Source organism: Scyliorhinus canicula, chromosome 2 (genome assembly GCF_902713615.1).
Source record: "Scyliorhinus canicula chromosome 2, sScyCan1.1, whole genome shotgun sequence".
NCBI lineage: Eukaryota > Metazoa > Chordata > Chondrichthyes > Carcharhiniformes > Scyliorhinidae > Scyliorhinus > Scyliorhinus canicula.
The window spans coordinates 42,393,472-42,418,391 of NC_052147.1; the positions used below are offsets into that span (position 1 = coordinate 42,393,472).

General features: G+C 42.3%; 2 protein-coding genes across 4 annotated transcripts in view; one reads left to right on the top strand and one right to left on the bottom strand.

Moving 5' to 3' along the window:
• The window catches only part of LOC119952984, a 36,128-nt gene extending 27,599 nt beyond the window's left edge, over nt 1-8,529 (top strand). The window contains exon 5 of the mRNA XM_038776710.1: nt 5,599-8,529. Within this exon, the coding sequence (XP_038632638.1) occupies nt 5,599-6,210 (612 nt within the window). The 3' untranslated portion in view covers nt 6,211-8,529. The remainder of the gene's footprint in view (nt 1-5,598) is intronic.
• A 1,802-nt stretch (nt 8,530-10,331) lies between these two features.
• Nucleotides 10,332-24,920, bottom strand: part of dync1h1 (dynein, cytoplasmic 1, heavy chain 1) — a 140,420-nt gene continuing 125,831 nt past the window's right edge. For all 3 annotated transcript variants that reach the window (XM_038776735.1, XM_038776742.1, XM_038776726.1), the window contains 5 exons: nt 19,347-19,500; nt 18,636-18,778; nt 12,898-13,066; nt 11,852-11,979; nt 10,332-10,668 (listed from right to left, as the gene is read on the bottom strand). In XM_038776735.1, the coding sequence (XP_038632663.1) occupies nt 10,540-10,668; nt 11,852-11,979; nt 12,898-13,066; nt 18,636-18,778; nt 19,347-19,500 (723 nt within the window). In that variant the 3' untranslated portion in view covers nt 10,332-10,539. The remainder of the gene's footprint in view (nt 10,669-11,851; nt 11,980-12,897; nt 13,067-18,635; nt 18,779-19,346; nt 19,501-24,920) is intronic.

The window sequence follows — 24,920 nt, forward strand, 5'->3', positions numbered from 1 at the left end:
TAAAAAGTTTTAAATTTAATATAAATAGAGGTGTCTTTTTACATTTATCTATTAAACAGCTGTTGGTTCTCTTAATTTGAAAACCTCAGCATCTGGCATCTGCCAAAGGCTTAGCCATGGGCATGTCCTGCAATGTATACATAATTTCCCAGGTTGTGCCAGCAATACTTAAGATGGTCAAATGATAATCTTTTGGTCTCCAACGTTTGGTTGTTAAAGTTATTTGAAGAAAAGTGAGAGGACAAATTGCAGTAACTTTATTCGGGTGAAATTTATACTTGGTGTATTTTTATAAAATAAATTTAGAGTACCCAATTAATTTTTTCCAATTAAGGGGCAATTTAGCGTGGCCAATCCACCGAGCTTGCACATCTTTGGGTTGTGGGGGTGAAACCCACGCAATCACGGGGAGAATGTGCAAACTCCACACGGACAGTGACCCAGAGCTGGTATCGAACCTGGGACCTCAGTGCCGTAAGGCAGCAGCACTAACCACTGCCCCACCGTACTGCCCTTGCTTGGTGTATTTTTAATTTGTGTTGTTGAACATGACGACTGATTTCATAGAATTTACAGTGCAGAAGGAGGCCATTCGGCCCATCGAGTCTGCTCCTGCTCCTGGAAAGAGCACCCTACCCAAGGTCAACACCTCCACCCTATCCCCATAACCCAGTAACCCCACCCAACATTAAGTGAAATTTTGGACACTAAGGGCAATTTATCATGGCCAATCCATCTAACCTGCACATCTTTGGACTGTGGGAGGAAACCGGAGCACCCGGAGGAAACCCACTCACACACAGGGAGGATGTGCAGACTCTGCACAGACAGTGACCCAAGCCGGAATCGAACCTGGGATCCTGGAGCTGTGAAGCAATTGTGCTATCCACAATGCTACCGTGCTGCGATTTAATGCACATTGCAGCTTTAACTGGTGTTTGATGTATTACAGATCTCTAAATTACTGATCTCTAAATCACCAAGACTGTCTTTCCTTGAATTTAAAAACAGTGGAATTTTGGAAGCACACAAACACCTAGTTCATTGTTCAATGTTGATTAATCAGAAAATGGTTAGATTCAGATTATTGGAGAAACTTCCAGGAACCAGTCCCAAAACTGTCAAATTGAATGCTTGCAGATATAATTTCAAAAGTACTTTAAAATCCCAGGAATCCAAAATGAGCCAATTCCCACCACTAATGTTGTCATTCCAAGTTCAATCTTCAACGGTATAACCAAATCAAAAGATCCTTACCCACTTATAATAATGTATAGATCTGAGAAATACAAACCCAAAACAACACCAGTTACCAAGAAATTATACAAGGAAAAATGAATTTTACTTTGTTATCCAGTGCCTGATGTTCCCTGCATGGTATAAACATTCTTTCTGTTATACAATGGTACAGCCTCAGTTACTGAGCAATGTTACAGGGCATTTGCCAGTATTTGCTGGATTGTTCAGCCTCCAATGAGACTGAAGATTAGAAAAAATCTCCGTCCACATTGAAACATGTGGCTAAATGAAATGAATATTCAAACTCATGTATGATTAATGGATTGAATCTGTAAGGGTTGATGTAAATAATTAAATACTTTGTGTTAAGCCTTTCACAGAATGCTGAATTTTGTTTGTTTAATATCCTGAAGTTTTGAATTACATAAGAACATAAGAACTAGGAGCAGGAGTAGGCCATCTGGCCCCTCGAGCCTGCTCCGCCATTCAATTAGATCATGGCTGATCTTTTGTGGACTCAGCTCCACTTTCTGGCCCGAACACCATAACCCTTAATCCCTTTATTCTTCAAAAAACTATCTATCTTTACCTTAAAAACATGTAATGAAGGAGCCTCAACTGCTTCACTGGGCAGGAATTCCATAGATTCACAACCCTTTGGGTGAAGAAGTTCCTCCTAAACTCAGTCCTAAATCTACTTCCCCTTATTTTGAGGCTATGTCCCCTAGTTCTGCTGTCACCCGCCAGTGGAAACAACCTGCCCGCATCTATCCTATCTATTCCCTTCATAATTTTAAATGTTTCTATAGATCCCCCCTCATCCTTCTAAATTCCAACGAGTACAGTCCCAGTCTACTCAACCTCTCCTCATAATCCAATCCCTTCAGCTCTGGGATTAACCTAGTGAATCTCCTCTGCACACCCTCCAGCGCCAGTACGTCCTTTCTCAAGTAAGGAGACCAAAACTGAACACAATACTCCAGGTGTGGCCGCACTAACACCTTATACAATTGCAATATAACCTCCCTAGTCTTAAACTCCATCCCTCTAGCAATGAAGGACAAAATTCCATTTGCCTTCTTAATCACCTGTTGCACTTGTAAACCAACCTTCTGTGACTCATGCACACCCAAGTCTCTCTGAACAGCGGCATGCTTTAATATTTTATTGTTTAAATACTAATCCCGTTTGCTGTTATTCCTACCAAAATGGATAACCTCACATTTGTCAACATTGTATTCCATCTGCCAAACCCGAGCCCATTCACTTAACCTATCCAAATCCCTCTGCAGGCTTCCAGTATCCTCTGCACTTTTCGCTTTACCACTCATCTTAGTGTCATCTGCAAACTTGGACACATTGCCCGTGGTCCCCAACTCCAAATCATCTATGTAAATTGTGAACAATTGTGGGCCCAACACGGATCCCTGAGGGACACCACTAGCTACTGATTGCCAACCAGAGAAACACCCATTAATCCCAACTCTTTGCTTTCTATTAATTAACCAATCCTCTATCCATGCTACTACTTTACCCTTAATGCCATGCATCTTTATCTTATGCAGCAACCTTTTGTGTGGCACCTTGTCAAAGGCTTTCTGGAAATCCAGATATACCACATCCATCGGCTCCCCGTTATCTACTGCACTGGTAATGTCCTCAAAAAATTCCACTAAATTAGTTAGGCATGACCTGCCCTTTATGAACCCATGCTGCGTCTGCCCAATGGGACAATTTCTATCCAGATGCCTCGCTATTTCTTCCTTGATGATAGATTCCAGCATCTTCCTATTACCGAAGTTAAGCTCACTGGCCTATAATTTCCTGCTTTCTGCCTACCTCCTTTTTTTAAACAGTGGCGTCACGTTTGCTAATTTCCAATCCACCGGGACCAACCCCAGAGTCTAGTGAATTTCGGTAAATTATCACTAGTGCATCTGCAATTTCCCTAGCCATCTCTTTTAGCACTCTGGGATGCATTCCATCAGGGCCAGGAGACTTGCCTACCTTTAGCCCCATTAGCTTGCCCATCACTCCCTCCTTAGTGATAACAATCCTCTCAAGGTCCTCACCTGTCATAGCCTCATTTCTATCAGTCGCTGGCATGTTATTTGTGTCTTCCACTGTGAAGACCGACCCAAAAAACCTGTTCAGTTCCTCAGCCATTTCCTCATTTCCCATTATTAAAACTCCCTTCTCATCCTCTAAAGGACCAATATTTACCTTAGCCACTCTTTTGTCTTATATATTTGTAAAAACTTTTACTGTCTGTTTTTATATTCTGAGCAAGTTTACTCTCATACTCTATCTTACTCTTCTTTATAGCTTTTTTAGTAGCTTTCTGTTGCCCCCTAAAGATTTCCCAGTCCTCTAATCTCCCAGCAATCTTTGCCACTTTATATGCTTTTTCCTTCAATTTGATGCTCTCCCTTATTTCCTTAGATATCCACGGTCGATTTTCCCTCTTTCTTCCGTCCTTCCTTTTGTTGGTATAAACCTTTGCTGAGTACTGTGAAAAATCGCTTGGAAGGTTCTCCACTGTTCCTCAACTGTTCCACCATAAAGTCTTAGCTCCCAGTCTACCTTAGCTAGTTCTTCTCTCATCCCCTTGTAATCTCCTTTGTTTAAACACAAAACACTAGTATTTGATTTTACTTTCTCACCCTCCATCTGTATTTTAAATTCCACCATATTGTGATCGCTCCTTCCGAGAGGATCCCTAACTATGAGATCATGAATCAATCCTGTCTCATTACACAGGACAAGATCTAGGACCGCTTGTTCCCTCGTAGGTTCCATTACATACTGTTCTAGGAAACTATCGCGGATACATTCTATAAACTCCTCCTCACGGTTGCCTTGACCGACCTGGTTAAACCAATCGACATGGTAGATTAAAATCCCCCATGATAACTGCTGTACCATTTCTACATGCATCAGTTATTTCTTTGTTTATTGCCTGCCCCACCATCTCGTTACTATTTGGTGGCCGATAGACTACTCCTATCAGTGACTTTTTCGCCTTACTATTCCTGATTTCCACCCAAATGGATTCAACCTTATCCTCCATAGCACCGATGTCATCCCTTACTATTGCCCGGATGTCATCCTTAAATAACAGAGCAACACCACCTCCCTTACCATCCACTCTGTCCTTCCGAATAGTTTGATACCCTCGGAAATTTAACTCCCAGTCGTGACCATCCTTTAACCATGTTTCAGTAATGGCCACTAAATCATAGTCATTCACGATGATTTGTGCCACCAACTCATTTACTTTATTCCGAATACTACGAGCATTCAGGTAAAGTACACTTATGTTGGTTTTTTTACCTCTGTTTTGAATCTTAACATCTCCAGTTTTATTCCTTTTGTTATTACTGGGCCTATTCACTGTGCTCCCCTCAGTCACTGTACCTTGTACTGTCGCCCTTATGGATTTCTGAATATGTCTTCTCTGCCTTGCACTTTTCCCCTTACTTCCTTTTGTTTCTGTCCCTGTTTTACTACCTTCCAACTTCCTGCATTGGTTCCCATCCCCCTGCCACATTAGTTTAAACCCTCCCCAACAGCTCTAGAAAACACCCCCCCTAGGACATCGGTTCCAGTCCTGCCCAAGTGCAGACCGTCCGGTTTGTACTGGTCCCACCTCCCCCAGAACCGGTCCCAATGCCCCAGGAATTTGAATCCCTCCCTCTTGCACCATCTCTCGAGCCACGCAGTCATCCTATCTATCCTGACATTCCTACTCTGACTAGCTCGTGGCACTGGTAGCAATCCTGAGATTACTACCTTTGAGGTCCTACTTTTAGTTTAACTCCTAACTCCCTGAATTCCGCTTGTAGGACCTCATCCCGTTTTTTACCTATATCGTTGGTGCCTATGTGCACCACGACAGCTGGCTGTTCACCCCCCCCCCCCCCAGAATGTCCTGCAGCCGCTCCGAGACATCCTTGACCCTTGCACCAGGGAGGCAACATACCATCCTGGAGTCTCGATTGCGTCCACAGAACCGCCTGTCTATTCCCCTTACGATCGAGTCCCCTATCACTATAGCCCTGCCATTTTTCTTCCTGCCCTGCTGTGGAGCAGAGCCAGCCACGGTGCCATGAACCTGGCTGCTAGAACATGGCTAGTGAATTATACTGATTTTGCTTATTTTAATGGATAGATTTTGCTTATTTTAATGGATTTTAGAAGCTTAATTTGTAATAGTTGTATCCTTCAAGAGAGTTCTGTGGAATTGGTAATGGAGCAAAACTTGAATCTAGAGCAAAACTTGAATCTAGAGAAAGACGATTATTGTTGAGACTCGTATTCAAAGTAATTATTTCTAATAATGGCTTTCCCAAAATTTAGTATTTGGATCCATATGATGGAGACTTGGAAAGTACATCAAGTGAATCGGAGAGTAATGGAGGATTTCTGGTAGATGCTTACACTGAGAAGATACATGATCAGCCCCATAGTCTTGGAGCAATTGATGGAAAGAAGTTACCAATAAAACCATTAAAAAAATCATTTCAGACAACTTTTGAGCCTGTCTGTAGTTATAAAGAGTTAATCCCCACACAAATGGAACCTGTGCCCACTGCTGATGTGCTTCTACAATCTTCTAGTGAATCAGAAGTACTTTCTATCAGCGTACCTGATCTGCCATTTCCAACAAATAGACTTGTCTTAAATACCAAACAGAAGCAGCTTGGATCATTAGATTTGGGGATGCTGACTGACTCTCCTGCTATAAACGCCACAGACATTGGAGGAAAAATTGGACTTGTGAGCATGCTAGCTCTGCAAAGCCCTGGGAAATATTACCCCAGACAGCAGAATGTCAACCTATGCTCAGGACGAAAGATTTCTCATGAAAGATCTATTGAAGGCAAGTTCACACCAAAGAGAAAACTTGGAAACTCTTTGACTGATATAGGCAATGACCAGACAAGTAAAAAGAAAAGCCATGTAATTTAAAAACAGGTAAACCATTATTTAGTGAAATGTTTCCTATGTTTGACAAATGTTTCTTTAAACTGTAGCATTACCCAAAGTGTATATTAATTAACATTTATTTTGAATTGATGCATTCTTAAAATATTGTATCTTTCTCATATCATGCAGAGTGTTAGTATTAATAACTCTCAGTTAAGGGTACAGCCTGGGAAGGCTCCCATTGCTCTACCAAACTAAGACTGCCTCAGTCCAAGTAAAAAATGTTTTATATATTGTTTTTTATCTTTTACTTTCCTGATTCAATTGACATATTATTTTGCTGTGGTAACGTTCTGTAGTGCTAACAATCTTCAATATTTTGAATGCCAGTGAATTTTGGCAGGATCGCTGCAAGCCCAGTCATTCTCTATAGCATGTGGCAGTATTGGATACCTCGATACAGACCACTGAGGTGTAAGCTTTGTTCTAACTTTGTTTTATATGACTTTTAAGAAATTTAGAGTGCCAAATTCATTTTTTTCTAATTTAAGGGGCAATTTAGCGTGGCCAATCCACTACCCTGCACATCTTTGGGTTGTGGGGGCGAAACCCATGCAAACACAGAATGTGTAAACTCCACACGGACAGTGACCCAGAGCCGGGAACCTGGGACCTCGGCGCCGTGCTCACCACTGCACCACTGTGCTGCCCTGTTCTATATGATTTAATACCAAACTTTACTAATCATTTATCAAGGCATTGTGGAAGCTCTGGCAGAGTTTATTAAACATATTTGTGGTATGAGGTTAATATCTTGTGAAATTGAAGAGATTTCAACTGGATGAAAGCTGCTCTTTATAGGATCTGTGCAACTCGGTTTTTATTGAGTCTGTTGAACTCCTATTTTTTTTGGCATAGCATAGAAAATATTTGAGATAAAGGGGATAGCGTATAGATGTTTATTTCTTTGCAGGACCCTAGCAATTCTGGGCTCATCTACTGCTGAGAAGATAATGATCTCCTTCTAGTGACTGCATCATTCCTAGGCCACTTCAGGGGGTGTTGAGAGGAAACAATAAGGTGCCTGGACCAGAGAAAAATGCAAGTTTCCTTCCCTGAACGGCATTAAATAAATGCTGAGCTATTTTTTTTTTCTTTGCTGGTCCTTAATGAGCCTCATTTAAACCAAGCATAGAAATTGATGCTGTCACTGGGCTCTTGCTGTGTGTATATTTTTAAATGTTTGTCCTGTAGATGTTTAAAAGAGTCCAGTGATTCCTACCATTTTGAATTGGTATTCAGTGAAAGGTCATTCTTGTAATATGTCATTATGTAGAATCTACATATCTAGATGTCTTTTCTCCCCCTTTAGGATTTAAGAGGAATCTTTAGTGTTGGGGAGGAAGAACTCAAACCTGTTAATTATTTTCTAATACTGAGCCCCCGTGTTCTGGTGTCACCAAAACACATCCTTTGTACCCAGGAGAACATTTTTGCTTAGAGGGCAAGGCCTTTCGCCATCTGAAAATTGTATTTGATGGGAAATATGATCTTAATTTTTAAAAAATAAATTTAGAGTACCCAATTATTTTTTCCAATTGAGGGGCAATTTAATGTGGCCAATCCACCTACTCTGCACATCTTTTGGGTTGTGGGGGCAAAACCCACGCAAACACAGGGAGAATGTGTTAACGCCACACGGACAGTGACCCAGGGCTGGGATTTGAACCCGGGTCCTCAGTCCCATAGGCAGCAATGCTAACCACTGTGCCACCGTGCTGCCCATGATCTTTAAATTTGATGGGATATGGGGGGGCTTGATAGCCTTGAACGGCATCAAGTAGAAAGAAACCACAAATTTAAAATTATAGCTTGCTTGATGTGCCAATGTACCAGAAACTCTTCGTACTCCTGAATGTTGGTACAGGCATACAGTAATGTGCTGGAAATATTGAGTTAAGGAGCATGAGAAATGTTGTGACAGAACAATTCCATTGGACTTGAAGGCTTTTATTTTTAGATAGCTTTTCACTAATATCTGGCAAGGGAAAGTCCATTAGTGAATGATTCCTACTCTTACTGGAACAGGCCAGTTTATGCTGGGTGTCCCAAGTAGTTCCATCCCAGTGCCTATGAGAATGGAAGTTGGGAAGAATTAGATTATTCTCCTCCATCGTCTGATCTGAAAGTGTAAATTCAGTTGAAAAACATGCTGTTAGATGAGGAAAGGTGGGAGGTGGTTCCTAACGCATAAAGGCTGAATGGCCTGTTTTGTTATCCTAAATGTTACATATGACTTAATATGTAGGGCAAAGAGGATCGAGTGAACCATTTGAGAAGACAAGACTATGATTGTAAACAATTAAAGATTAAGAAGTTTGAAAACAAAAAGCACTGTTTGCCTGGAAATGGACTGAGTCATTTATCAAATTTGAATCAGAGCATGAAATAAACAATTGCTGCAAAGCCTTTGAATTATAAGTACTTGCGCCCCCCCCCCCCAAACATTCCTACCCCATTAAAAGCAAAATGGCAATATATCATTCAAAGCTAACTGAATAAGTACAGGAAACCATTGAGCCTGTCATGTCCACATTCTTTGCAAGTGCAACTTGGCTAGTTCCCCTGCCTTAGGTACCGTAGTCCTGTAATTATTTCCCGTCCTAAGTTTCCAATTCTCTCTTGAAAGCTACTTCCCTAGAACCATTCTGAAATCTTTCCTGCACCCCTCTAATGGCCTTTCTACATTGTGACTTTGCTTTTTTGTATTGTAGAAGTGGAGTCCAAGATCCCAATGCATTTTTAACCACTTTCACTAACTGCCCTGCTAGTGATTCACGTAGACCCCAAGTTGTGCACCTGCATTGTTTTTATTTTACATTGCTACTCATCCTAAAGTATTACTTCCACACTTTAAATTTCAATTTCATCAACTACCTATCCACCCATTCCAAGCTTCCACTATTTCCAATACAACCAAGTCTAGGTTATTAACTTAGTGATCCTAATACTGAGAAATTGGTTGGGTAAGCAGTTACAAGCATCGACAGTGATGAGTAGGAAAATAGTTCTGCTGGCATTTGAAATTTATAACTATGCATATTTCTGGTTTCACAAGGTTGGATGGCAGCTTCAGACAACTTCTGGACACAATGCTCAGCAAATAACTGCAAAGTAGCCAGTTTGATAGGGGGACTAACTCCAAATGCTTGATCTTTGGATATCTTGCAACAATGCCCAAGATCTAAAAAAAAGTAACCTAAACTATCTTCTGCAAGGAGAGTATGTAATTATCAATGAAGATCTGTGCCAGAAAGGGTAACAGTTGTCTGATCATTCATGGAAATTAATTTTGATGTACTGGTCATTTTGTGCACAGCAACCTCATGTTTTTTCCATAACCCGAGTCCCCCCCCCCCCCCCCACAGTGAGCCATAAGACATATTCAAAGAAACTAGTCACTGAAAATCAAAGACTGCCAGGGACAGTTGGGTTAATGAAACTGAACAGGCTTAGTTAAGCCACATCAGTTTGCTCAAAAGACTTGGACTCACCAAATTGTGTTGGGCGATGATACAGCCACAAGGTGGGAAACTGAAGAATTACTTCCTAATATCAGTTCTAAAATTTGTTTTTACTTTTGAATTTGAGCCTCCCCATTTTCTCCTCCAGTCAAAGTAATGCAGCCTTGAGCCTCTGAACAGATTTGGATGTAGTTTCAGTGCACCATACAATTGAAGCACAAATTTTTCTTCACACTAAAAGAAGGTTCCTGTGTAACATGTTACTGCTGCATAGTAGCAGTTTGAAATAGAGAGCTATGTTTTTCAAACTTTGAGATACCATTGCGGCATTTTCCACAAACAGTATGCTGCCATCGAGTCAAAAATACCATCTGTCCACCATAGAAATGAGTATTAGGGTATATGAATTTGTGCAGTTTAAGCAGTTGACTTGCTTCCTTTGAAATTTGGCATTCTTCCTGATGACTGCAAGACAAAGCTTGTCTCTTTTTCAGCAATATGAAAGTATAATGTAAGAACTGCTAAGTTGCAAATTCAAAGCAGCTATCTAACATGCAATTTGGAAGACTATAGACATTCCAATATTTTGAGTACCATTGAAGTCCAATGTTTCTGAAATTTCACCAGAAAAGACTTTGATCATGATGTATAATTTTATTAACTGTAAAATCACTTGGAGAACATTAAATCAATTACAAACAACATTTATCAACTTTTCTGAATCTCAGAACCCATAATGCCATCTCGTAACCCAAATAAATCACTAATTACTTCGAAAAAGTTACTATTCAGTTCTAATAGCACATGCATTATGTAATATGTCAAGTTTCAAAGCAATAATTTCCATTTATTCCGTGCATAGCAATGCAACACCACGTTCATAAAAGCTGCGAGAGTCTTCCTTGGTTGCAATTTCAAAATCAACAGTGAAGATCAGGTCAGCACGAGTGAAGTTTAGGTACACAGGAAGTGTCACCTGTGAAATGGAACACAAGAGTTAGAAGGGTAAAATAAACAAAAAGGACACAGTAGTATTCATTGGAAAAGTGAACAAACAGCATAGATTCTGGAAATTAAAATGGCAGACAGGTGTGGCCAGGAGAAGCTGACACTGAAATTTGACTAAGGGTCCAAACCCACTTGCCTATTCTCTATACAGATGCTGCACAATCTACAATTTCAGAGTTTCTACATTTGTTTCATTGCAGTATCATACTATCTACATTAAGCATTCAGGGAACTAAAGTATAATTGACTCATTTTTGAGCACTCAATGTGAAAACCGAACACCATTCCTGCATTCAAGGAGGAACCACTTCTTCAATCTGAATATCAAGATGGAATTCCTTGAAAGATCAAGTAGCTTGCAATACACAATCTGCTATGGCAGAGAAACTAACTTGTTTATTTTGCTGAAAGTTACTGGACGTGCAAGTTGGAAACGCAGTGACCTTTTACTGGATATCTGGGATTAGAGAGAACACGACAGCAACTGTATCTGCCTCCTTAACCAGTCAGGTATTGTGCAGAAGGATAGAGAAGTGACAATTAGAATTTTTATTTGTTCGTTGAACATGGTCTCATCAGCAAGGCTAGCTTTCATTGCCTCTGAGAAAGTGGTGGTGGGCCACCTTGAACTGCAGCAGCTCACATGGTGTGGGTACACCTATGTGATGTTAGGGAGGGAGTGCCAGACTGTTGAATTGAATTTCATGTTAAATCAGGTACAAAGGCAGAAAGAGAGTGTAAGATATATAGACACAGACAAAGGAAAGTTTAAAATATTTTACTTCAAAAATCGGCAACAATTAAAACCAAAAATAAAAACCGATTACATGTCCCAATCTTTTAAGCACCAGAGGAATTGATTGGCAATAATTACAGTCATCACATCCTTTAAAAGGATTCTTAGACTAGACTTGATGCATTTCATCAGGAAGGCAGGCAGCCAGACGTCATTTTTGCAAACGTAATGGCAAGGTGGCACATATTCAAACAGCAACTTTTAAAATTGTGTAATTAATCAAACATCTACTGTGCTATTTGTACGTAAACTGCAAACACCCCTAATCTCACTGGCAGAAAATTTGGGGCCAATATCTTTACTTCACTCAGTAATCTTATCCGTCATGTAATACGAAGTAAACTTCAATTCTCACCACATTAGCTTTCCTTTCAGCATTTGTCTCCTTAACCCATCGAAGCTGTGTAAGAATCAGTTCAGTGGATATCGAAGTGGACAAAGACAGCTTGTTGTTATTACAAGTGGCACCCTGAAGTGTCAGACCTGTACAAAGGAAAAGGTATGTCATCTTATATTTAAAATCAAGATTTTTAAAAAAGGCTGTCGTTACATTACCATTTTTGTGTCAATGTAACCTGACTTTACACATGCATCTACATGGGAGAAGTAATCAGCTTATCATACAACTCCTGAATGTGGTAACAAGCAAAATTTTATTATCTAACCCCACACAACTTAATGTCCACGTGGTAAACCAGCCAGACATCATTTGTCATATTATCCACCAGCAATATATTTATGGCTTTTGTAGATTGCATAACTTGTGGAAAAAAATACTAAAGACCTTCAATGTAACAATTTTGTCCTGCTTTTTTCTCCAATGGGAATAAATTGAAGATATTCTAGTACAAATATCAGTTGGAGAAAATATTACAGATGATACTGAAAATTAAAAAAAAAAAAATTTAGAACCCCAAATTTTCTTTTCCAATTAAGGGGCATTTCAGCATAGCCAATCCATCTATCCTGCACATTTTTGGGTTGTGGGAGTGAGACCCACGGAGACATGGGGAGAATGTGCAAACTCTACACATAGTGACCCGGAATCGAATCTGGGTTGTTGGTGTCATGAGACAGCAGTGCTAGCCACTGCTCCACCATGCAGCCCTGATGGTACTGAGAAGTGACTAAACTTGCTAATGGAGCAAAGCCATCTGTATTAATAAAACCATGATCCTAAACTGCTATTAGTCTTCAACACTAGATTCAGGACTGCACTAGAAAGAAAGAGTTGAAATAAATCCCATAAAACTTTCTAAATTGAACTTTGTCATACAAGTTCTAATAAACAGAACTCATTTCCAACTCAATGATGTACACCTCGAGATCATGTTACTTGTTATCGCAACTAGATGCAACTTGTAATATCCATCAACGGAGATGAAAATGACCAGCACCAACCTGTTATCCCAAAACTGCAAGCATCCAGTACAGCGTTCTGATTATTTGTAACAGTGACTTCCAGTCGCAGCTCTTCCAATGACCAACTATTTGCCTGAGCCACATACTGCCGTGTTGCTGTGATGTAAGCTTCTGGCACATACAAGCCACCCAGGCAAACATGGATATTCTACAGCAGAAAACATGTGTAAAACATGGGAAAACATTCTACTCTAGTAATATAAAAGACAACCAGTTGATATTCTTCAGTCACTGGCTCTATGGTTTATAGGGAAAGATGATTACGACCCTACTGGAATGAACAAAGTTCTTAATTCACAAAACGTCCTTCTGATCAAGAAAAAATGTTAACAAAATTTTACATCCTTTTGAACTAATTGGTCGGTACACCATTGTTGCCAGATGGTATGCTGCGCAAAAAGAAAAGTGATTTGCAATACCAATACTATTTAAAAAAAAATAAAAAAAATTTTATTCAAATTTTTCAACAACCGATTTTCTCTCAACAATAAAGTAAACAAGGTGTAGAAATGAACAGAAAGAAGGACCCCCCCAATACAACGCAATAATTTAATAATACAAAAAGGAAGAAAATAGCAAACACACCGTCGCAGAAACAAACCCCCTTAACAGACCCCTAACCCCCCCCCCCCCAAGGTTGTTGCTGAGATTGACCACCCTCCGCCAGAAATACCAATACTATTTTATGCTGACAAAAGTCTATGGGACTTGCCAACATCAAGTGAGTGATTCTTGAGGAGGAATAGAGAGCGCAAGTGATTTTTTAAACTTTTAATAAGCTGTCAAGACAACTGATTTACAGCCTAAAATTATTCTTTCTACTTTTATGTATGGTTTCATTGCTGGAATGCAAATACACGTTAAGTTAAGTTGTCTAAATTTACTACCGATGCAGATTTAAGAAAAAGCCATACATAGTTAACAGCTCGGAATGGTTTGCTGTGCTTCCCCACTTGCTGAGGTACAGCAAGTACTCAAGACAGCCAGCTGTAAGGCCACGGGCCCAGACAATATACCAGCAGACTTACTTAAGATGGAGGAGAATCGGTATTAGCTAGGGTGTAAAGAATATATTCTGGGGGACGAGCAATTGACTGGAGGATTGGAGTGAACATAACATAAGAACTAGGAGCAGGAGTAGGCCATCTGGCCCCTCAAGCCTGCTCCGCCATTCAATGAGATCATGGCTGATCTTTTGTGGACTCAGCTCCACTTTCCAACACCATAACCCTTAATCCCTTTATTCTTCAAAAAAACTATCTTAAAAACATTTAATGAAGGAGCCTCAAATGCTTCACTGGGCAAGGAATTCCATAGATTCACAACCCTTTGGGTGAAGAAGTTCCGCCTAAGCTCAGTCCTAAATCTACTGCCCCTTAGTTCTGCTTTCACCCCATCAGTGGAAACAACCTGCCCGCATCTATCCTATCTACTCCCTTCATAATTTTACATGTTTCTATAAGATCTCCCCGCTTCCTTCTAAATTCCAAATTAGTGGCCTAATATTATCCCTCTTTTGAAGGAAGATGACCTGAAACTGGACAAATTATAAATTATAATTGCTTTGATCTACCACGCTAATAAAATCCTGCTCAGCATCATCCTGGAGCTATTCCGGAAAAAGACAAGAGATTGACGATGACCAAGTTGGATTCCAACGGGGAAGAGCAGCCAGAGATCAAGTCAGTCATTCGATTCAATCTCACATGAGAATCTCTGGTTGATAAAGTTAGACCTGGGACACCAACCACATTTAATTGACTTGCTAGCCAATCTTTATCGTGAGCAATAAACCAGGGTAGGAGCTGCAGACCGCCTCTCAGAATAATGTGGAGATGCTGGCGCTGGACTGGGGTAGGCACAGTAAGAAGTTGGACTTTAATCTGGTGTTGAGACTTTTTACTGTGCCATTCCGAATGGTTCAGAGGCAAAGGTGTTAGTCAGGAGTGTGTCCTCTCACCATATTTACTCAACAGTCTAGCAGAAATTATTATGAGGAATGGATACAAAGGTGGAATATTTATTGGTAGGCAGCAAGTTTTTAATCTTCAATATGCTGATGACATTATTTTTCTTATTAACTGAGCTAACTTGCTAACTGCCACAGGGGTTGGTGGATCATTTTGATCAAGTTAACAGGAAATACAATCACTCGATCAATGTTGACGAAACAAAGGTGATGGGGATGAGTGGAAAGATTTGTAAAATTCTAATTAATGGAGTTCAACTTGAACAGGTTGTTATTTTTCACTGTCTTGGGTCACTCAGGTGCAGTCTTCAGGCTAGACATAACAAGGATCATAGGGCAGCATCTCAATTATAATACAAAACATTGTCTTCTGAAAGTTGGTGACAACGAAAGCTAGACCATCAAAAATCACTTGGCTCAAATAAGAGCATTTGAAATGAAAGTTCTCTGATCTTGTGTTTCATGGATGGCCAAGTGGATAAATGAGTGCTTGAGAAAGCTGGTGTTACTGGTGTTAAGAACAAATTGTTTGAGCCAGTGATATCAAGGAAACTCTCATATTTTGGACACGTGTTGCCAACAGGAGGAGTGTGTCTGGAAAAGAGGTGATGCAACATGGACTGGCCTCTTGATAGGACAGGCAGCGAGGATAGCAGAGAATAAAAATTGTTCATAGTGGGCCAACCCTCAACGTCTTGCTACAAACATCACAAAATTAAAAAGTAGCAACCTATTGTCCAATTAAAATTTTTGGCTTCTGTACTGCAAATTGTTTTGTTCACATTTTAAAGCACAGCCATCACATTGAAATGCATTTCAGAACATACCACAGGGGTTGGTGGATCATTTTGATTAAGTTAACAGGAAAATACAATCACTCGATCAATGTTGACGAAACAAAGGTGATGGGGATGAGTGGAAAGATTTGTAAAATTCTAATTAATGGAGTTCAACTTGAACAGGTTGTTATTTTTCACTGTCTTGGGTCAGGCGCCGGGGCCGGATGGGTTCCTGGTAGAATTTTACAAGGCGTATGCAGACTTGCTGGGCCCCCTGTTGGTTAGGACCTTCAACGAGGCGAGGGGGGGCTTTGCCCCTGACGATGTCTCGGGCGCTGATCTCCTTGATCCTTAAGCGAGACAATGATCCCCTGCAGTGTGGGTCATACAGGCCGATCTCACTCCTGAATGTGGACGCCAAGTTGTTGGCAAAGATCTTAGCCACGAGGATAGAAGATTGTGTGCCGCAGATTATCCACGAGGATCAAACGGGGTTTGTGAAAGGGAGGCAGCTGAACACTAATATACGGAGGCTCTTGAACGTTATTATGATTCTGGCGGTGGAAGGGGAGGCGGAGATAGTGGTGGCGTTAGATGCAGAGAAGGCCTTTGATAGGGTCGAGTGGGGGTACTTGTGGGAGGTGCTGGAAAGGTTCGGGTTTGGGGAGGGGTTTGTCAGTTGGGTGAGGCTATTGTATGAGGCCCCGATGGCGAGTGTGGCCACGAATAAGAGGAGGTCGGAGTATTTTCGACTATACCGAGGGACGAGGCAGGGGTGTCCCCTGTCCCCCCTACTTTTTGCGCTGGCAATTGAACCCCTGGCTATGGCGCTGAGGGAGTCGGGTGATTGGAGGGGGCTGGTCCGGGGTGGGGAGGAGCACCAAGTGTTGCTCTACGCGGATGACCTATTGTTGTATGTGGCAGACCCGGTGGGGGGAATGCCGGTGGTGATGGGGATTCTCCGGGAATTTCTCAGGGTATAAGCTTAACTTTGGGAAAAGCGAGCTGTTTGTGGTACACCCGGGGGACCAAGAGGGGGGATTGGGAGGCTCCCACTGAAAAGGGCGGAGAGGAGCTTCAGGTACTTGGGGGTTCAGGTGGCCAGGAGCTGGGGGGCCTTGCATAAGCTGAACCTCAAGGCTAGTGGAGCAAATGGAGGAGGAGTTGAAGAGGTGGGACATGCTGCCGCTGTCTTTGGCGGGTAGGGTGCAGTCAGTCAAGATGACGGTGCTCCCGAGGTTTCTGTTCCTGTTCCAGTGCCTCCCCATCCTTATCCCGAAGGCCTTTTTCAGGCGGGTTAACAGGAGCATTACGGGGTTTGTGTGGGCACACGGGACTCCAAGGGTGAGACGGGCATTCTTGGAGCGGTGCAGGGATGGGGGGGGGGGGGGGGGGAGGAGGAGGAGAGGGGGCTGGCATTGACCAACCTCTGTGGGTATTACTGGGCAGCCAACGCAGCTATGGTGTGCAAGTGGGTAATGGACGGGGTAGGGGCGGCATGGAAGAGGCTGGAGATGGCATCCTGTGCGGGTACGAGCCTGGAACGCTTGCAACGGCGCCGCTGCCGCTCCCTCCGACGAGGTATACCACGAGCCCGGTGGTGGCAGCTACTCTCAAGATTTGGGGGGCAATGGAGGCGGCACAAGGGGGAGGTGGGGGCCTCGATGGGGTCCCCGATACAGGGGAACCACTGGTTTGTTCCGGGGAGAATTGATGGTGGGTTCCTGAGTTGGCACAGGGCAGGTGTCAGGAGGCTGGGGGACCTGTACATAGATGGTACGTTTGCGAGCCTGGGTGAGCTGGAAGGGAAGATCAGGCTCCCCCTGGGGAACACCTTTAGGTACATGCAAGTAAGGGCGTTTGTCAGGCGGCAGGTGGCGGGGTTCCCCCTGCTGCCGCCGTGTGGGGTCCAGGACAGGGTGCTCTAGGGGGTATGGGTTGGAGAGGGGAGGATCTCGGAAGTGTACCAGGTGATGCAGGAGGTAGACGAGGCCTCGGTGGAGGAGCTGAAAGATAAATGGGAGGAGAAGCTGGGTGAGGAGATTGAGGGGGGGGACGTCGGCGGATGCCCTAGAAAGGGTGAACTCCTCCTCTTCACGTGCGAGGCTTAGCCTCATACAGTTTAAGGTACTGCATAGGGCTCATATGACTGGGACAAGGATGAGCCGGTTTTCTGGGACCGAGAACAGGTGTATTAGGTGCTCAGGAAGCCCAGCAAACCATGTCCACATGTTCTGGGCATGCCCAGCGCTGGGGGGACTTTTGGAAGGGTGTAGCAAGGACGGTATCGAGGGTGGTAGGATCCAGGGTCAATCCAGGCTGGGGACTCGCAATATTTGGGGTTGCAGTGGAGCCGGGAGTGCAGGAGGCGAGGCGAAAGAGGCCGGTGTTCTGGCCTTTGCGTCCCTAGTAGCCTGGCGGAGGAGTCTTCTCCAGTGGAAGGATGCGAGGCCCCCAAGCGTGGAGGCCTGGGTCAACGATATGGCGGGGTTTATTAAATTGGAGAGGGTGAAATTTGCCCTAAGGGGGTCAGTGCAGGGGTTTTTCAGGAGATGGCAACCTTTCCTAGATCTCCTGGCAGAACGGTAAAAACAGAAGGTCAGCAGCAGCAGCAACCCGGGGGGGGGGGGGGGGGGGGGGGGGGGGGGTTGTCTCTTTGTTTTTGTTTTGGGTTGAATATCTGTTTTTTGACAATGAAGGGCGTTAATTTATTGTTTCACTTTTGTATTTACGGCGGGGGGGGGGGGTCTGTTGGTGTTTTCTGTTTTGTGAAAATTTTAATAAAAATTATTTTTTAAAAAAATAAATGCATTTCAGGTTTTATATCAAAAAGACCTAATCATGTAGTTGATCACATGAATTCACATTGAGGCTGGCAAATCCCAAACTTGTACACTTCCAACTTAGCAAAAAGACGGTCAGCTGGGCTAGCAGCGCTAAGATTTCAAGTGCAATATATAGATATACACCTTTAGTTCTTTAGCTCCACCAATGGATGCTGCCTGAGATATCTGTTGCAGTTGCTTTATACGTTCGCTGAAGTCAGATACCCACTGAATAACGGTCACATCTGCAGGAATTGTATAGCGGACCCAGCTGCGAGGCAGAATACCTTTTTTTGAAGGAAGAGTGCAAGGATAAGCAAAAAATAATTGCATTGTAATTTTTACAAGACAGTCAAAGACATGCATTTATAGAGCACCTTCTGTAGAACATTCCAAAGCACTTCGAAGTACGTTATGTAGTGTAGTCAATGCAGCAACCACTTTTGCACACTGCAGGCTTCCATAATGACTAGATCATCTATTTTAGTGATGTTATTTGAGGGTTAAATCTTGACCAGGGCACTTGGGATGATTCTTATGTTCTCCCTCTAATTGCTTTTACATCTACTGGAGAGCAGATGGGGCTTTTGTTTAATATTTTATCCAGAAGGCAGTTTAAAACAGTTCAGCACTCCTGCACTGGCATCGGAGACTAAAGTCCTTGCATATAATTGGATTAGACCAGATACATGAGGTTATTATTATTCAGTGTACCACTGGACAATTATTATAATGAATCATTTCAGCAACTCCACAGGAAATTCATTATCAACAGTTTGAATACATTTGCAAAAATATGGTTTGACAATTTCAAGTGCAGTTCAAATCATAAAGACCACAAACTAATATCCTTACCTTTCACCATCTCGCTGATCAGTGTACGCAGGTAATTGGTCTGTTTCTTTTTCCCTTCACAAACTTGCACTACATCAGCTAGATCTTGGCGAATATCTTGCAATAACTTTGCACCACTCTTAACCTCTCTTTCAAAGAATCTAAACAGTGGATCCTAGAAGGACAAACATTTGTACAATTATCTTTGATTTGAAATGCTGTACTTGCAATAGACATTTTTATTTCATTAAGGGACAATTAGACCTACAGTTGGGGAAAATGGAAATAAATATAACATTACAAGGGCTATTCTACACTTCTTACAGAAATGCATTGTGCTCACTATTATCTTGAGTTCATGCCAGGGTTCAAAGCTTGACAATTTGATTAAATCATCCACAGCTTCAAAAATACAAAACTTGGCTGTAATTTTTATTAAATGACCAAGGTTGCTGAAAGTGCAGAGGTTGAATAGATTAAAATTACAACAGAGACATACTAACACATGAAACATAAACTTTGTATCCTAATGCATTCAAGGCCATTGCCCAGCCTTTCCAAAAAAACAAATCTCCCAAGTGCAAACACATACAGAGGCAAATCTCTTTTGGATGCTTTCTATGGCAAGGAATTTGCAGGAACAGAAAGAGAGGTAACCTTTCAGGTCAACACCAGTACATGACGAGGGACCATCAGTCTTCTCTCTTCACTGATAATGATGAAGTGTTTCCAGCATTTTTTGTTTCTATTTCAGATGCCCAGAATCCACAGTCCTTTTCTTTTATTGAAAATCACAAGAGCATTTTGAAGTAAAAAGGAAATAAAAGGCTATTCTTCTGTGCTGCCAGATGAGAGGCTGACATGGAAAAATGCGATACACCAACACTTCCTCTATTTTGTTTGTGTAGTGCACTGGCAATTTGTTCAAGAGCATGGCTGCGCAGGCATAGTATTTTAAAAGAGTCAACTTGGGCATTACCACAAAAGGAATTTTTGAGGTGCTGCACAGTTCAGAGGGAACACTACTGATCACTGAAAATTCCCGGCAGACTGCCTCCTTCTGAATTCCTGAAGAGCTCATCTGCCCCATACATAGAATTTAACAGAGAGAGATAAGGGGCAAATGTTAAATTCAAATAGATCTGGGATTCTGAATAAACAGAAGAAACAAAAATTAAGGCAAGAAAGGAAAACTTGGAATTTATATGACACCTTTCATAATGTTCTGAAGCACTTCATAACCAGTATAGTTTTGAAATGTAAAAACCGTTGCAAAGCAGAAAACTTGTCTGTAAAATTATACGGTCCAACAAACAGTAATGAACTAAATTACCAGATAATCAGTCAGATGTTGGTTGAGGGATACATTGGCAACCATGGCGATGATAATTGTATACATTAATATAGCACCTAAGACATAGTAAGTGCAGCTTTACAGAACTGTATTCAAAAGTTTGCACAGAGCCAAAGGAAGAAATATTAGAAGTGACAAAAGGGATGTGTATTAAGATAAGTCTCAAAGGGGCTGGGGTTACTTGGAGGGTGGAATGGTGGTGGATGGGTGTATGAAGAAAAAATACTAGAGCTTCATGTTTAGACAGCTTACGACACAACTGCCAATATTGGGGGGGAGGGGAAGGTAGATGTACAAGCGGTCAGAGCTTGAGGAATGTTCTTGGGAGGAAGGTAGATCAGAAGATGGTTACAATGATGGGGAGGGAGGGGCAGGAGATCAAATTTTAAATCAAGAGCATTGGGAACCTGGTGCCAATGCCCAGGGGAGATTAATGCGTGGGTGATGCTGCAGTTTAGAAAAAAAAAATTGCAGAATTTTGGATAAGCTGAGAGACCAGGAAAGTACTGGAACAGTCAGGTTTAGGTGGTGATCAAGGCATGGATAAAGGCTTTGCTCACAAATGAGTGTAGGTTGGGCAAAGATAGATAATGCTACGAAGATGCAACTTTGTGTTGGAAAAAATATGGGATGAGGGACTTGGCCTGATCAAACTGGACATTAAGATTGTGAACTGGATGAACTAAACACACTGGGGACTAGAGGCAAGATAAACCATTGTGGTTATATTGATAATGGCTCCACTCATGGAATAGCTCAAGATCAGCCTCACCAATATATACAATGGAAGAGTTATACTGGAGGTGGTTGGGGCTCCCTAAAAAAAAACAACTTAGTGTGGGGAAAATGTGACGTTGTCCAATTTGGAGGAAAGAATGGAAAGTCACATTATTTAAATGGGGGAAGGCTGCAATACAGAGGGATCTGGGTGTCTTCATACAACAGGTACAGGTACAACAGGTAATTATAAAGACAGAAGGAATGCTTGTCTTTATTGCAAAGAGAATGGAGCATTAAAGTAGAGAAGTCTTGGTCTCCTTATTTAAGGAACATACTTGCAATGTAGGCAGCTCAGAGAAAGTTCACTGAACTGATCCAGGAGTTGTCTTGTGAGGAAAGGTTGAGCAGGTTGTAGTGAGGTGATCTTAATAGAATATGTAAGATTCTTCATGGGCATGGCAGGGTAGATGCTGAGAGGATGTTTCCCCCTCATGAGGAATCTAGAACTGGGGACAGTTTTAAACAAGTCATATCCCACTTGAGACAGAAATGAGGAATTTCTTCTCAGAAGGTAGTTAACTGTTGGAATTATCTACCCTAGCAAGCAGTGCAGGCTGGGTCGTTGAATATATTCAAGGCTGAAGTTAGATAGATTTTTGATCTCTCGGGGTCAAGGGGTTATGGTGAGGGGATAGCAGGAAAGTGGAGTTAAAGCTAGAATCAGATCAGCAATTATTTTATTTATTGACAGAACAAGCTTGAGGGACCAAATGACCTAATCCTGCTCTTACTACTCATGTACTTATATTTGATAAAAGTCGGCAAGAAGGACGAGGAGCAACACTGGACGAACTGACAGAGAAGTTTCAGCTAGCTGGGGGGAACGAGCTACGGTACCTGCAGCTCAAAAACTTCCTACGAAAGGAGACAAGGACGTACCCACAACCGCCACGACAGACACTACTGGAAGACCTACTGGACGCAAGTATCCTAGAGAAAGGGAACTGTAGTGACATGTATGACCGACTGGTAGATAGGGACGACACCGTACTGGACGCAACAAGAAGGAAATGGGAGGACGACCTGGGGATGGAGATAGGGTGGGGACTCTGGAGCGAAGCACTGCATAGGGTCAACTCCACCTCCACGTGCGCAAGGCTCAGCCTGACGCAACTAAAAGTGGTACATAGAGCCCACTTAACAAGAACCCGTATGAGTAGGTTCTTCCCGGAGGTGGAAGACAGATGTGAACGGTGCCAAAGAGGCCCGGCCAACCACGCCCACATGTTCTGGTCTTGCCCCAGACTCGTGGAGTACTGGACAGCCTTCTTCGAGGTTATGTCCAAAGTGGTGGGAGTGAGGGTGGAGCCATGCCCGATAGTGGCGGTCTTCGGGGTTTCAGAACAGCCAGATCTATTCCTGGGGAGGAGGGCGGACGCCCTTGCCTTTGCCTCCCTGATCGCCCGCCGTAGAATCCTGTTTGGCTGGCGGTCAGCAGCACCGCCCAGAGCTGCGGACTGGCTGTCCGACCTCTCGGAATCTCTCCAAATGGAGAAAATCAAATTTGCCATCCGAGGGTCGGACGACGGCTTCCACAGAACGTGGGAGCCATTCATGCAACTGTTCCGGGACCTATTTGTGGCCAATGTACAAGAGGAAGAATAGTCGGGGGAAGGTAGCGGGAGGGGCTACAGGTTCGGTACGGGGGTTCGATGGCTAGCTAAGGCCCAAAACCAAACTAAATAAACATGTTGGGGGGGGGGGGGGGGGGGGGGGGCGGGCGCAGTTACTACTACGAAGATGCTTACCTGTAAATATGTATGTTATTTTTTGCGTGTTTGTTTGTTGTTTTTTTTTTTTTTTTGTTCTTTTTCTCTCCTAACAATTTGTAATTTGTTCAATATAAAATATGAAAACTGAATAAAAACATTTATAAAAAAAAAAAAAAAAAGAAGGACGAGGAACTTTAGTGCACCATTGTGTGTCATTTTATTACTTTGATCAGGGCCATTTCTGGGTAGTGAACTGACTGGCGAGATTCAAAATGGCATTGTAAAATGCAGATGTGGATTGGGAAATGACAACACCAAAGACGTGATGAGAATTTGGAGGTGGAGCAGTAATTTGAAAGGATCAGAGTGGGTTTTCCAGAGGCGTGGTAAATTTTAAAAAGAGAGAAAATAGAGTTACAGTCAGGACGAAGACAGGTTGTGGATATGGCAGAGACAGTTGATTAGATTGTGTCAATCTTAGTGAGTCATCTGTGAGCTTATTTGGAGTTGGAGGTGACAGCAAAGTGATGCAATGAGATGACAAGTAGCGGAATTAAGTCAAGAGTTATCTTTGCTCTTTGTTTCCAAAGCCATACCAGGATGATCCTGGAAAGCAAAGTTTAATAACGCTTGTGGTCTAGCTAAATGCATTTTAGACAGAGATACTGGAAGTTTGTGCTTCTTGGGACATGGGAAAGCAAACATGGAGGCCATGCCAGAGGAAATAATTAGGTTGGGACAATGTTGGGTTTTTAAATGCGAACAAGGGCTCAAAAGGTCAATAATAGAAATAAAAACAGAAAATGGGTTCTGGAGAGTCAAATTGGGCTAAACATTAACTCTGTTTCCCTCTCCACAGATACTGCCAGCCCTACTGAGTTTCACCAGCACTTTCTGCTTTTATGTCAGATCGCTAGCATCTGCAGTACTTTGCTTTTACATCAATAGAAGTACCAGGCTTTTCTTTGAATAGTGCAATGGTGATCTTTTACATCCACCCGAGAAAGCAAAAAGGGAATTTGGTTTAATGGCTCATCTGAAAGACAGCACCTCCAACAGTGCAGAACTTCAATATGCCACCCAAGCATGAGCATTCGTTACAAGTTTAGTTTCTGGAGAGTGGATAGAACCCACAACTTGACTCAAAATAGAGTGTGCTACTGCTGCACAAGGCTGACACTGGAAACAGCACCGAGTATATCTGAAAATGACATTCCAACATAGGGTAACATGCATACTGAACAACAGGAGTTGCACACTTCAGCGGGGTTAAATTATCCCTTTATCAATGGATTACATCAAACTGGAGTTCAGCAGACAAATCCAGAAATGTTTGCAAATATCTTCAACCCCAATTTCTTACCCCCAATATCTTAGCACAAACTGTCCTGGCCTCCTCCTGAGTTCCCCAAAATTATAGATGCTAATTTGCAGTTCATTTGATTAACTATGTAATAAAAGAAACAGTTGTGGCTATAGATTTCAAAAACATTCTGGCTAGACCGGAGCTCCACAACTAACTACACCTCATAAGTTGTTCTAGCCCAGTTATAACATTGGCACCTACCCAACTTCATTGGAACACAGTCTACTCCTGTTATTTCGATGTTTTCGAGCACTAAATCGCACTTACACATTATTTCCTCCTTGATGTCTGACAAATACCTGCAGTCCCACTACAATTTTAAAAATGTGTTTTGCACATGTATTCCAGAATTTTAGGAATTTGATTCTAATGCATAACCTAAC